Here is a 13,293-nt window from a genome sequence, read left to right as displayed (position 1 = left end):
TCAGATCATGTGAAAAGAATTAAAGTCATCTGCCTTATCTATTTCCTTAAGTAATTATCCCTGTTGTCATATTAAGAAGAGCCACATTCTAATAGGCTACTTCCCTGCTAGTCAAATCAATAGCATCATTATTTTTAAGGACACTGTCAAAACGATTTTGAACGACTAGTTTGCTAAAATATGGAATTAATATGAAATCCACTTGAGTGACGTCACGGTCAACTGATTTACTTTATATATTTCTATCTGATTTATAAAATATAAACTGGAGTTAAAAATAACTTCTGTCCCGGTTTTTCTTATAATGATCCGATACTTTATTTTGTGCATGGTATAAAATATTTTATTTTAAGTACAGTAAAGTTGCCTATTTGATACCTTTTGTTTGTCTAAAGAATACCTTACTTTAGGTATATTATCTACGTACAGTTAGTTGAGACTAGGGTACCTGTTCCGATAGTTGTGAGAACTTCGTCTGCTCCGATTTATCTGATGGTGACTGCACCTACTTTGTATGACAAAAACTGTTTTCGGCTTAATCCTTAATAGAAATACATATATACGTAAATTACCTTCTCATATTGAACAATAAGATTACATATTTCTACGAAGTTGTCAACCTTTGCAGACAACATAATACGAAAGCCATAGAAGCGCGTTGAAGTCATTGTCTAAAGTGGTTACGGAACCTGAATTGTCTCATATACTCTCTGTAACCAATTCGTCAACCAATTTGCCAAATTGTTCATTTCCTCTGCCAACGAAATTTGTTCATTATTCCTTAGTGACAAAGTTTTCTTTTCAATTTATTTGTAAAATTAGAATAAGACTTTGCAAAAGCAAATGAACATTTTCCAAATATTGTGTTGAAAAATTACATTACAATATGTCACTAATACGCGAGACGAGTTACATAAGCAGTGTGTGCGATTGGTCTACTTTACCTTCCCGGTTCTTTACCTCACGCTTCTTGAAAATTGCATTAGTTAGACCTGTGACTATCTGAGTAGTAGCGCATAGAACACTAACGGACAAAACTTATATTACAATACGATATAGCTTTAGCTTTTGTTCAATTTAGAAATCGTATAAGAATATTAATCATTTAGGCGGGTATAGTGTTATATGAAAAAGGCCCCCGGTACTTGATAAAAAAATAATCGAAAGAAAATCATCGAAGTCCAGCTAGATAATATGTACTTTGTGTTTTCTCTTTGTATATTTTTACTGCAGTATATGTACCTATATTGTTAGTACCAACATCAGTACAAAACGGGTCTGTTTATGTAGTGCAATGATTCATAACGCTGTCAGTCCTTACAATGTATATTGCACAATTTCTAATTAGGTGTAATTATTGCTAGTTTAGTATTATGTATTAAGCTATTAGCACTGTGGAACAACTGGATGGATGTCCTAGTTATACTATACGTACCTAATTAGACAGATCTGCAAGGCTGTACAACAGTTTACCTTAATACCAGCAACTTTTACCTATAAATATTAAAATGTCAATGGGATACGAGAAATTAAAAACCTACGTTTGGGGTAAAATTTATTCAGACAAGAAAACTGATTTAGGGCTTATTATAGAACTAATTTCAACTAGGTCCCTAAAACTTTCGCTTACTGTTTATTATTTCCATATGAATTTAAACCAGATCACAGTCTTTAAACTTATTAGCATAGACCATCATTCGGAATAACAATAGGCTAACGATCAAGTCCTTCCGTACATTACTATCCTCATAGCACATTCAAACAACATGCCATACTTTATTATCGACCACACGACCACCATAAAGTAGTCCATTACATGTCACCTCGTAGCCTCTACCAAATGTTGACGTCTTCAAATACGTTACTCGATATCGTAAACGTCGAGGAAAAATGTATGTGATATTTTGGTTAGCAAAGAGAATCTAGCATATACAGAATTACTGTCAACGTAAAATGTGACCCATATGTATTCTTAACTCGATATGTATTAAAATTGACAAACATTAATTTTTCTCAAACATGCAATGAAATATTGTCTTTACGTTCCTTAAAATGGGCTGGGAAGTATCGCTTTTTGGGCGCAACAACTCGAGAGGACTGTAAAAGGATTTCATATTATTTTTCAGGCCTAGGCCTGCAAAGTAACTTTTTTTTATAAAATATTGTCCTTTAGAGCATTTTTTATTTTATTTCATTGTATGTTTGAGAAAAGCACTATACATGCCTCGGCGTGAAAACGGATTCCCGGCCTCGTATCCCTATCCGGTATATACCCACTTGGCCGGAAATCCTCATTTTCCCGGCCTCTGATGTAATGTACTATTACGGCTCAGCCACGACATTGGTCTAAGCGCGACAGCGGAGAACGAGATTGGAGCGAGACACAGCGATAGGACTTTTCATTCGCACGTATGGCTGCCGCTCACCGCTGCCGCGCTTAGACCAATGTCGTGGCTGGACCTTTAGTGATAACTAGCCAAGAAGCCCAAGAATAAACCGATGGTATAGCGCCATTTAATTTCACAGAATGTCATATCATGGCACATGTTAGTATCATACCTGTGGAAGACTAATCAAAACATAAAAAGTTGACACTAGTTTGACAATCGTTTTTGTTGGACACGTTATTAGTTGCCATTTTATCCCGTTAGGCGGCGCCTGTGCAAGTGTATAGGCATGTCACTGTCATTCTTATGTGAGAGAGAGAAAAAACATATCATCTTCTCGCTCTCACGTATGAAATTCTTTATCTGTGCAATGCAAGTGCAATGGACTAATAGGGTGGCGCCATCTTTCACCATTCTCGTTGAGTATGAGGCCCTCATTGTATGTCTTTGGACATTGCATTTAATGCACATGCAGTGTATTTACTGTTTGTTTATGCTCAGAAAGTGTTAGTAATAGTAACCGTTTGGGGTTGCTTCTTGCTTTTCCAAACCTACAAATGAATGTAATTTGCCATGAGATATAGGTACGCTATCAAATAACGTATTATAAAACGTCAAATAGGTATAAGTACTTACTTATGGTAGCGGCTCTGATGTTACCTCACTGGGGCAATGGGTATCTTTATAACTAAACCGTATCAACCGTATCAACATAACAACGCTATTGAACAATAGTAGTTACTTACGTCACAGTGTAATATTTACGAGTTTTCTTTAATTTATATTATGGTTTAGTACTTATCTTATGTCAAATCTTTAAGCCAGAAGGAAAATCGAGAACGATTTTGGAAACTGTACCACGCTCTATATGCAGTGAAGATCTGGCCGAGTTTTGAATTTTGAATGCTTTCATCGCTATCAGTTTAAAAGAGCGATATCTATGCTATTTTTAAAATACTTACGAACGATAAAATGTGGAATAAATAACTACATCATCATCCTCCTTGCGCTATCCCGGCATTTGCCACGGCTCATGGGAGCCTGGGGTCCGCTTTGACAACTAATCCCATGATTTGGCGTAGGCACTAGTTTTTACGAAAGCGACTGCCATCTGACCTTCCAACCCGAAGGGTAAACTAGACCTTATTGGAATTAGTCCGGTTTCTTTACGATGTTTTCCTTCACCGAAAAGCGACTGGCAAATATCAAATGACAAATAAATAACTACATAATATATACGTACAATCACGCCTGTATCCCATAAAGGGTAGGCAGAGCACATGAACTACTCAAGCTTCAGCGCCACTTTTGACAAAAAGGGGTTGAAAGAAAAGGAATAAATAATTATAAAGAAATAAATAATGTCGAAATTAAGCTGCTCTGAATAAAAAAATTACATTAGTTGGTACCTACACAAATTTTTCAGGTAAAATAATCAATCATTATTAAAACCTTAACATTTCTGTAATAATAAATTAATACGTTTGTGAATATGTTGTTGTCCTATTCCAGATAATAGTCACATGCATGGCGGGCATAAAACGCTTCCTTTCTTTAATGGGCGTGCGGAAACCGCGGAAACAATTAAAAAAACCTCATGGAAGCAAACGGGTTCCTATACAACCCGTTCAAACGCAAACTAGGGCTCAAATAATAGGTTCAAAGGTAAAAATGAATGATTCCTGGTAGCCTTCATATTTCCATCTCTTTTTATGTGAAATCTTGTGAAGTGAGGTACTCGTAGTTCCAATGACTACCTCTAACATCAATGGTTGACATTCCATAAGATAATAACATTATAACTATGCGATAGTTATCAACCCGCAACTCCTCTGACAGTTAGAAAAAACATAATACAGTCGAGTTCATAGTATGTGTACATTTTTTCACCTTATGGCAACGAGTTAAGGTGAAAAAATGTACACATACTTATGAATTACGATTTGCCTCATCCTTTGTAATGCGGACTGCAAAGGAATGGAATGCGCTCCCAGCATCGGTGTTCCCAGAAAAATACGACCTCGGTCTCTTTAAACGTAGAGTGAATAGGCTATTACTGAATCGGTGAGCTCCATCTTAGACTCTGTCTTCACTTCCCATCAGGTGTGACTAGGGTCAATCGCCGATCAGTCCATAATGAAAAAAAAAAACTCGACTGCACATATAATTGCTGAAAATACAATATATGGTAATTCAGGAGATGTGAGCAGGATCAAGGCGTATTACTATTTCAGTACGTAATGTCGTGCATATGCTTAGGCTAAGGAAACTGCTTACCTTAGGCGGGCCGTGTGCTTTTCGCCACCGTCGCACATAGGGGTATTTGACTAAAAAAGCTGGCCAAAATTATTTATATACATTTTTATAAGTAGTTCCATTGTGTCAATCCAAATATGCTATTTTAATTTATTTTTATTTTTTCTTATTTGTATCGAGTAATGGCCAGGTTTTTAGTGAAATACCCCTATGTGCGTCGTGTAAATAACAAAACATCATTATTACCATCTTCTGCGAATTCGGCGATAACGTCTTAGTTCTGATCTTCTGATACAAGGAGCTCATGAATACTTCGTGATATTTGATGTTAGCGCCATCTGTGTTTGAATGCTGTAACTTACACCATGCGAGAATAATGCTTCAACCACTAGCTATCTAACTAACTTCAACAAAAAGCACCATGATGTCGCTACTTACCTCAACCACTTTCAAATTATGTTCTAAATTTTAGTAAATTTCAGTTATTTTCAATACATTGCCAATATTTAAAAAATATTTAACAGAATTATTATATTCTTTAGCAGATGTTTCTTTAAATATCGAAAAAAAAATAGGATAGGTAGTAGATACATTTTTACAATAACCTATCGACCAATTAAACCTGCACCGACAAATTAGGCCATCTGGATATCTTGTATTTTGGTCGACTCGTGTTTGGCGGGTAGTCGTGTGGGCGAAACGCATAATGATATGCATAATGTCGGTTCGTTTAAATTGGCCAGAGTCTATATTTCATACCAAAATTGAAATAAAATAATGGATAATAAAAGATCTGTCATATAATAACAATACATAAATATTATTCAAGTAGTATTAGACTTGGGTATTTTTCTCATAAAAATATCCAAAGTCTGTCGTATTTTTCTTACGGCTTTCTTCATTTCCTGCGCCTTGTCATAAATTTTAACCTTAGGTATTTTTAATACCGAATTATAATCGTCATAATCATCTTCGCCGCCCTCCTTCTCATCATTCGATTCATCGGCTCCATGATTTTCTTGGTTAGTATTAGGGATATCATTAGAATAGTTCTGCGCAGTTTCAATTGTGTAGATATTGTCGACGACGGGAAAGTCTAATTTTAATGGTACTAAGGTATCTATCACCTCGGTGGCATTGGCAACAGAAGAGGTTATATTTTGAGTAGCGTTTTCTGCTTTTTCGGGGATCTTGTAGCCTCTTAAATCGATACTGAAAATAGGATTATATCTGTGTAGTTTGACTTCGAACTCGGGTAAATTCATTATGGTTTAAGGTTGATTACATAAAATGGGTGCGTATCGATCGATATAACTTTTTTTGATATATTTTTAGTCGTTATAACGATCATTTGATATAATTATTGAATCATATATCAACAAATAATATACTAACAAATTGTATAATTCTTATTTAATATAATGATCATTTTTTCGAATAACATTTATTATAACATACTTTGAGTATAATGTTTATTCCGATAATAAATAAATTGTATAACACAAATTCTTTCTAAAGCACAATTAGAATAACAAAAAAATGTACAATAAATTAAATCCATCACTTACCAAAAAAGTAAATTAGGTTAAAACTGTGACCCCTACACACAACGCGCTGCTACCAGAAAAATAGGTTAGGTTAGGTTAGAACTGTGACCCTTAAACATAGGTACTGCTATCACAAAAGTAGGTTAGGTTAGGTTAGAACTGTGATCCCTTCAAAAAAGAATAAAATTAATTCATGAAATGTTTTATACTGTTTGCTAGTTATATTATACTAGTCGTATATCAATAGATAGTTATACCATATAACGGTTATTATAAATAAGTATTATACGATATAATGATTATACAAAATAAAATTATATATTTTGTGGTTATACCAAATGTTAATTAAGTATTTTATTTTTTTTTTTTATTTTATTTCAAAACAAATTACACAGTATTACAGTGAGACACTAAGGCACTGTGCAATGCATAAAACATCATACTATATTGTTAATACTTAGTGTAATAACGTTAACATAATAAACTTAAGACGATACGGTAGGGGTCAATTCTCCATACAAACGCTCTCGACTATTTCCTCCCTGGTTTTTGAAGATAGAGCAATGATTTTTTCAACACAGATTGTTATTATTTTTATCTGTGTCGGACCGTTTTGATTTTTTTGATATTCTGCGTTTTAAAGACTCTAGAGCCAATCAAAAATTTCGAAAAACGGCCTTTTTCATTGTGGCGCAAAAAAAGGTGTGATACTCAAGATCGGTAACAATTAACCAAAAAATCAAAACGGTCCGACATAGATCGATCATCCATCGCTTCGCAAAACCTCAGACATTCATCACATAAGACCTTCCATCTACTGGCAAAAACGTCACAGTCAGGTGCTGATTTGAGAAGCGCATTAAGGTACTTCAAAATGCGAACTAAGGGTGAGTTCCTGTACGCTACAGTGCGCGATTTGGGAACTGCTAGCAAGTCACGAGTACGCGGCCTAAAATTGAATAGCGTTTTAGACTGAGGGGGTACCAGAAGACGTACCAGTTGCGAGACCAGCTGCGGACAGTCTGAATCTCCACGTATTATTCGGCATGCCCCGGTCACAAGAGCATAATTACGCCTCACTTCCAGGGAGTTAAAACCTAGAGTGCCGAGCAGAAATTTTGTCGGGTAAAGGAAAGGATAAAGCCCATAAATTTTCTTATATAAAAATCTCAAAAAAGCCTTTTGGATTTTCTCCAGAAGCAAGATGTACGTGACCTCGTGGGGGTTCCACACTACAGACGCTGCCTCCAGTTTGCTCCTAACCAGAGCAGTGTAAATAAGTTTAATCACGACGGGATTATCAAATTCCCTGGCGTTACGGATGACACGTATGTCAAATGAGTAATTATATCCTTTAAATATATACCAACTGTTGTTATATAAAATGTTTATTATACCAAAAAAAGTTATACCAATCATTACACACCCACATAAAATATAGGTGTCAGAAAGATAATCAATCTTACAGCAGAATGGATTTACCCGAGTTTGAAATCTTCTAAAGCTTTATAATACACTATTTAGCTTTTACACTATTTACCAAACTTTGGACGTATTTTGAAAAATCCTTTCTTAGTGCTCGTCTACAACTTATAATGAACCTACGTGCCAAATTTAGAATCTCTAGAATCAGCGGTTTCGGCTGTGCGTTAATATATCAATCAGTCAGACAGTTTTTTCTTTAATATATTTAGATTTGACATGCTACGAACAGTTGGAAAGTATTCGGTATACGGCCGAATAGTATGCAATATAAAGAATTAAACATAAACTATAAAATGCATCATGTAGGTATTCGCGTGGTATTCGCCATGTGAACCCAGAGCCCGCCCACCTTACTTTACAAATTTATAATTCAATGAAATTATAGACACCTGTAACTATTTCCATCTGCAAAGTACTTCACACGAACTTGATTACCGTGTGCATCTACATATTGGTATGTCCCAACCAGAGTTCCATTCGGATAAGTTTTTTCATCCCTTGCCTCGAGGTTTGAGCCTGGTAGACCAAATTAATCAACATGAAGCTTTGTCGGCATAATTATCCTTAAAAGTACATTGGTTATATCATAAAGAAGCTTACATTCCACAATTGTAGGGAAAAATAATAACACAATGCGAAGAATTCTGTTTACCATTTTCATAAAGTCAAAGTGACATTATAATACCTATTTTAAAGCACATTGTTCGAAAAATAAATTCAAGAAAAGAGGTTTAAACGTAATTAAAAACAAATATGTGATAATAATTTATTTTTTCTACTCCCTGTTATTCGTCATTTATAAGGTCGTGCATAGATCTTAAAAACCCTACATCTATTCCCCAAAACCAGCCCCCGCCGGCTTTCAGCGCATGCGTAGAGTAATAAAAAAATTTAAAACGCATTGATTGGCTCTGTAACCATGGCAACGCATTGTTATAACGATACTGCGCGCGTGCGCGGAATGGCTTTGGGCAGCTGGGCTGACAGTGCAAACCTTTGCGTTAAATACAGGAAACGGTGTGAATTTCACGAAAGTTATTCTAGAAAACTATTTAAAAACTAAATGCATGGTCGTTTAAAAAGTATTGTATGCAACGGTGTTTAACTGAGTCAAAAAATACTCGTGGCGTCTTTATCAACAATTTTCGGCTTCGCCTCAAATCGTTACCCGCGCCACTGGTCTTTTTGGACCACCTTTAAACGCCTGTTGCATAAAATACTATTAGAGAATTTAAATAAAATATGGGTGTGGAAATAGAAATACATTATTTCTCCTTTCAGGCTTGGCCGTAGTACGGTACGGTTTCTTCCTCTTCCAGGTGACTGTATCTCCATCGGTGTTCAAGATGGCGTTAGGGTTGACTATTGGTACAGTATATGGATTGGGGCGGTCTTTCATTACTCTGAAATTAAAAAATAACATAAGTAGTTCTCGGGATATTAAGCAATGTGACAGACAGACAGTTCTTTTTGTACCTTTTTTGTACGAAACCCTATCAATGATCACAAACTGAAAAAAACATTATGCACGAAGTAGTATTTTAGTTACCATAGCTTAAATTGAACAGCAGAATTTAAATAGCAACAGTACAATCTGCAACTTCTTAAAAAATACACTGGCTAAACGTTTGTACTGAATAAAAGTATTTGGACTAGAATTAGCGAAATACTGAAACCAATATATGACCTGTATATCTAGAATTCGATAGGCTAACCTATGTCCTTTCTCATCAGCCACATATAGGTACCGATGCGGCCGGCCCGCCGCGTCAGTCACATATACCGTTGGGGTACCGCTCTTCATTCCGGAGGTGTTACCGGTCGCTGCGTCTAATACATTGCAGCCGAACGCGCAAGTACCAGAATAACATAAACTACTTATTATAAATACGTATATTATACTAACCTGTATCCTTTCTCGTCAGCCACATATCGGTACCGATGCGGCCGGCCCGCCGCGTCCAGGTACCCATAGCTACCCACTACGGTACCGTTGGGGTACCGCTCTTCATTCCGGTACTAGGTGTTGCCGGTCGATGCGTCCAATACATCGCAGCCGAAAGCGCAAGTACCAGAATAACATGATTTATTTATAATATATATGTATGTATATTATACTAACCTGTATCCTTCTCATCAGCCACATATCGGTACCGATGCGGCCGGCCCGCCGCGTCCAGGTACCCATAGCTGCCCACCACGGTACCGTTGGGGTACCGCTCTTCATTCCGGTACTGAGTGTTGCCGGTGGATGCGTCCAATACATCGTAGCCGAACGCGTATGTACCAGGGTAACCTAGTTAATATTTAAATGCAGTTAAATAAAATTAACAGATATAAGTTGACGACCGGTCTGGCGCAGTCGGTAGTGAACCTGCCTGCTACGCCGCGGTCCCGGGTTCGAATCCCGGTAAGGGCATTTATTGTGTGATGAGCACAGATATTTGTTCCTGAGTCATGGATGTTTTCTATTATATATATCGTTGTCTGAGTACCCACAACACAAGCCTTCTTGAGCTTACCGTGGGCCTCAGTCAATCTGTGTAAGAATGTCCTATAATATTTATTTATTTATAAGTAGTAGATCAGCGTGCGTAGTCGAATGCACAAACGCCCACGAAACGCTCGTAGATATCTATCTCTATCGCTCTTTCGTATTGGCGCGACAGAGCCAGACTACCTTTCGCGGCGTTTCGTTTTTGTTTTGGGTCGTAAAAATGCCATTTGGCTACGGGGCCAGATACAATAAGATTCCGTGCTTAATAGATCGCACTACAGAAATTTTACGATGTTTTTAATAAGATAACTGGTATCACTCTGGGTCGCAAAACTTATTTTTTTTTTATTGATGAAAGCAGACGAATTACATTAAGTCTGTTTGTTGACAAACTGTATAAACTAAAGCACTTGACTAATTTAATATCAAAAGTAAATACTGTATCAAAATAATAATAAGTTATATAAAATGCACCTTACCATCAATATTGTTGTAAAAATAGCTAGGCATCGACTCTGCTAAACTAAGTCTGGGTTGCCTAGGTGCAGAACTAACCCACGTAGGAAGCATCCAAGATATCAGCATCAAAACCTGTAAAAAACCTTATTTTAGAATAGGCATTGTGGTGAGACGTTTTGTTTTTCAAATTGCTTATTAAATAAATTGTGACTACCATTTACTTGAAACGTATGTCACCCCAGAATCTAATTTTATTAATACAACTAGCTTTTGCCCGCGGCTTCGCTCGCGTTAAATTCGAAAATTGCGGATTGCTCCATACAAACTTTCACCCCTCATTTTAGGGAACTGGGGGGGTAGAAAGAGACGAAAGTAGCCTATGGCACTTTCCATTCCTTCAACTATCTCCACATAAAAAATCACGTCAATTCATCGCTCCGTTTTGCCGTCAAAGACGGAAACAAACAGACACACACACTTTCCCATTTATAATATTAGTAGGGATGTTGTAGGAAACTAACAAAATTACCTTCATTATAAATACCTACAACTCCTACAGGTCTGACTTAGCAAATCTACGTCGCCGTGAGTAATAACCAAAATTAATCTTCAGTCTTAATTAGGAAACCAGTAGCAAAAAATTGTTGATTAAAATTATAAAAAGCAATTTATTTGGTAAGAGATTAATTAACGAACATTATTTTGACGTTACATTTCTTATAACTTTTAAATTGAAGTTAATTTTTGGTTTCAACGATTAAATAACAAGTGGGTCAAGTTCTAATTAAGGATTTGAGGATTATTCTCTCCTCATATACCTCCTACTGATAAAACGTAGGTGAAGGTACCCCTGTACAAATTCAAAATGGCTTATATTAGAAAAAAACTCAGAAGATATTATGAAGACACAAGCAAATGAGACCAATTGTAACGTTTACGACTAAAAGTACCTATCAGTGTCTGTTGTCGATAAGTTTAATTTCAAATTGAGGCTTCAACAACAGACAATAAGTTCCGTTCTAATGGAAAATGAAACATTTTTACTCGTTTTGACTTTTTTATTATTTGGTACCAAGGTTTTTTTTTTTAAGAAATAAACAAACGGTCTTTTACAAAAATATTAGTAGATAGTATTTTTACAATCTAAACCTGGAGTTTTATTTATGTTTTAAATATTATTGAATAGGATTTTGTCATTTGTTCTTAGTTTTAAGCCTAAATGCCCATACATTTCAGGGGTACGCTTTTTTGTATGGGCTTTGTCAGTCCCGTATTTAATCGTTCTTGTTTGGTAGGTTACCTTGTAATCTTATTGGTGGGATAAATTTTTCAGTACTAGAGCAACGCAAGAAAAAAGCATAAACATGTACATATCAGAGTCGTATGACCTATAAGATAAGTTGACAGCGACTTTTACAGCCCCATGCCACCTGTATGTCTGTAGTCGTCATAATTTGAGACAAATTTGACGTTTAAAATAACACTGGCACTGGCGGGGTAGGACTCTATTATATTATATTTTCCACACATACGAATATACAAATGACGGTAAACATTAAACTTTTATATTATTAAACCACTATAATAAAATACAATTTGAATTTAGTCGTTTTTCCTATCTGTATGGTTTCCAAGCAAAACTTCCCAATTAGCTGGTTGCTTGCCAGAAGGACGTTCTGGCAGGCTATTTTTATAAAGATACGAGCAAACCTCATCTTTATCGTAAGTGATTGCATTGGGACCTTGTGCTAGACGTCGATTCTATTTATAGCTACTTATATCACATACCTTCATGACAAAATCCTTATTCGTCATTTTTGCCACAAAATCTCAAATATTCTCATTCACCAAATTTAAAAACAATGGCACGACCAAAGCACTACATCACGTCGTCCAGTAACGGCGAAGGAAGCGGGCGTTGACGGCAAACAGGCGTCGCCACACATGCGTGGATTCTTTTATGAACGACTCCTTTTGGCGGACTTTACTTGACAAAAAAGGATGGTCAAGCGTGAGTCAGTGTTACCAAATGGCCCTCTAGAGTTTTCGGGTTTTAGTGGGATTTCAATCAAGGTCAGAAAAAATGTGCTTTAAATTTTGAACTTATAGGTACAAAAATATTTAAAAAACGCAGTACTTACGTAAATGAAAATTAATATAAATTTTCAAGGAATCTCATTATCGAGTTTTTTTTTTTTGACGGACGGGTAACTACGACACCCTACTTTGGTAAGGACAGCTGGAGTAAGTGCAATTTCACATTATCCGATCCAATATCGGATGTAAGACCGATATTATCCCATACATTTAAGCCGCCATCTTTGATTTTTTCCTTTGAAATACTTCCGACATCCGATATCGGATCGGATAATGTGAAAACACACTAAGACCTGATTTAGACGGCGTGCGAACTCGCATGCGATTTTAGTTACATTGCGGGCTGTTGAGGGTACATACAATTTTGCACAGCCATCAAATACCGCAATGTAATAAAACTCGTATGCGAGTTCTCGTACCGTCTAAATGGGCCCTAAGCCTATGTTTATTTTTTACTCTGGACAAAAGCATCATCCACAAAATAAATATTAGGTAGTCTATATTACCTTACCTTATCTCCATATCCAGACAAAGTAACATAAGTGTAGAGAAGAGTTTTTTTTTT

General features: G+C 36.2%; 2 protein-coding genes across 2 annotated transcripts; both read right to left on the bottom strand.

The window, feature by feature from the left end:
* Positions 1-5,467: 5,467 nt before the first annotated feature.
* On the bottom strand, positions 5,468-8,674 carry LOC125226477. The gene is made up of 3 exons (XM_048130461.1): positions 8,276-8,674; positions 8,065-8,191; positions 5,468-5,855 (listed from the first exon to the last, which is right to left on the bottom strand). Exons 1-3 carry the CDS (start codon positions 8,334-8,336, stop codon positions 5,468-5,470), a joined length of 576 nt encoding a protein of 191 aa, XP_047986418.1. The 5' UTR covers positions 8,337-8,674.
* A 60-nt stretch (positions 8,675-8,734) lies between these two features.
* On the bottom strand, positions 8,735-12,549 carry LOC125226392. Its single transcript, XM_048130364.1, has 4 exons — positions 12,420-12,549; positions 10,652-10,763; positions 9,798-9,971; positions 8,735-9,078 (listed from the first exon to the last, which is right to left on the bottom strand). Exons 1-4 carry the CDS (start codon positions 12,444-12,446, stop codon positions 9,074-9,076), a joined length of 318 nt encoding a protein of 105 aa, XP_047986321.1. The 5' UTR covers positions 12,447-12,549; the 3' UTR covers positions 8,735-9,073.
* Positions 12,550-13,293: the final 744 nt, after the last annotated feature.

This window comes from Leguminivora glycinivorella, chromosome 5 (genome assembly GCF_023078275.1).
Source record: "Leguminivora glycinivorella isolate SPB_JAAS2020 chromosome 5, LegGlyc_1.1, whole genome shotgun sequence".
NCBI classification, from domain to species: Eukaryota; Metazoa; Arthropoda; class Insecta; order Lepidoptera; family Tortricidae; genus Leguminivora; species Leguminivora glycinivorella.
This window is presented reverse-complemented; position numbering and strand designations above follow the sequence as displayed.

Coding starts and splice junctions, on each gene's coding strand:
- LOC125226477 (XM_048130461.1), bottom strand. CDS start 8,336: ATGAAAATGGTAAACAGAATTCTTCGCATTGTGTTATTATTTTTCCCT. Junction 8,192..8,275: donor TTTCCCTACAATTGTGGAAT/GTAAGCTTCTTT, acceptor TTGGTCTACCAG/GCTCAAACCTCGAGGCAAGG. Junction 5,856..8,064: donor GCAGATGGAAATAGTTACAG/GTGTCTATAATT, acceptor TCCTATTTTCAG/TATCGATTTAAGAGGCTACA.
- LOC125226392 (XM_048130364.1), bottom strand. CDS start 12,446: ATGACGAATAAGGATTTTGTCATGAAG. Junction 10,764..12,419: donor ATAAGGATTTTGTCATGAAG/GTATGTGATATA, acceptor GGTTTTTTACAG/GTTTTGATGCTGATATCTTG. Junction 9,972..10,651: donor TTTTTACAACAATATTGATG/GTAAGGTGCATT, acceptor AATATTAACTAG/GTTACCCTGGTACATACGCG.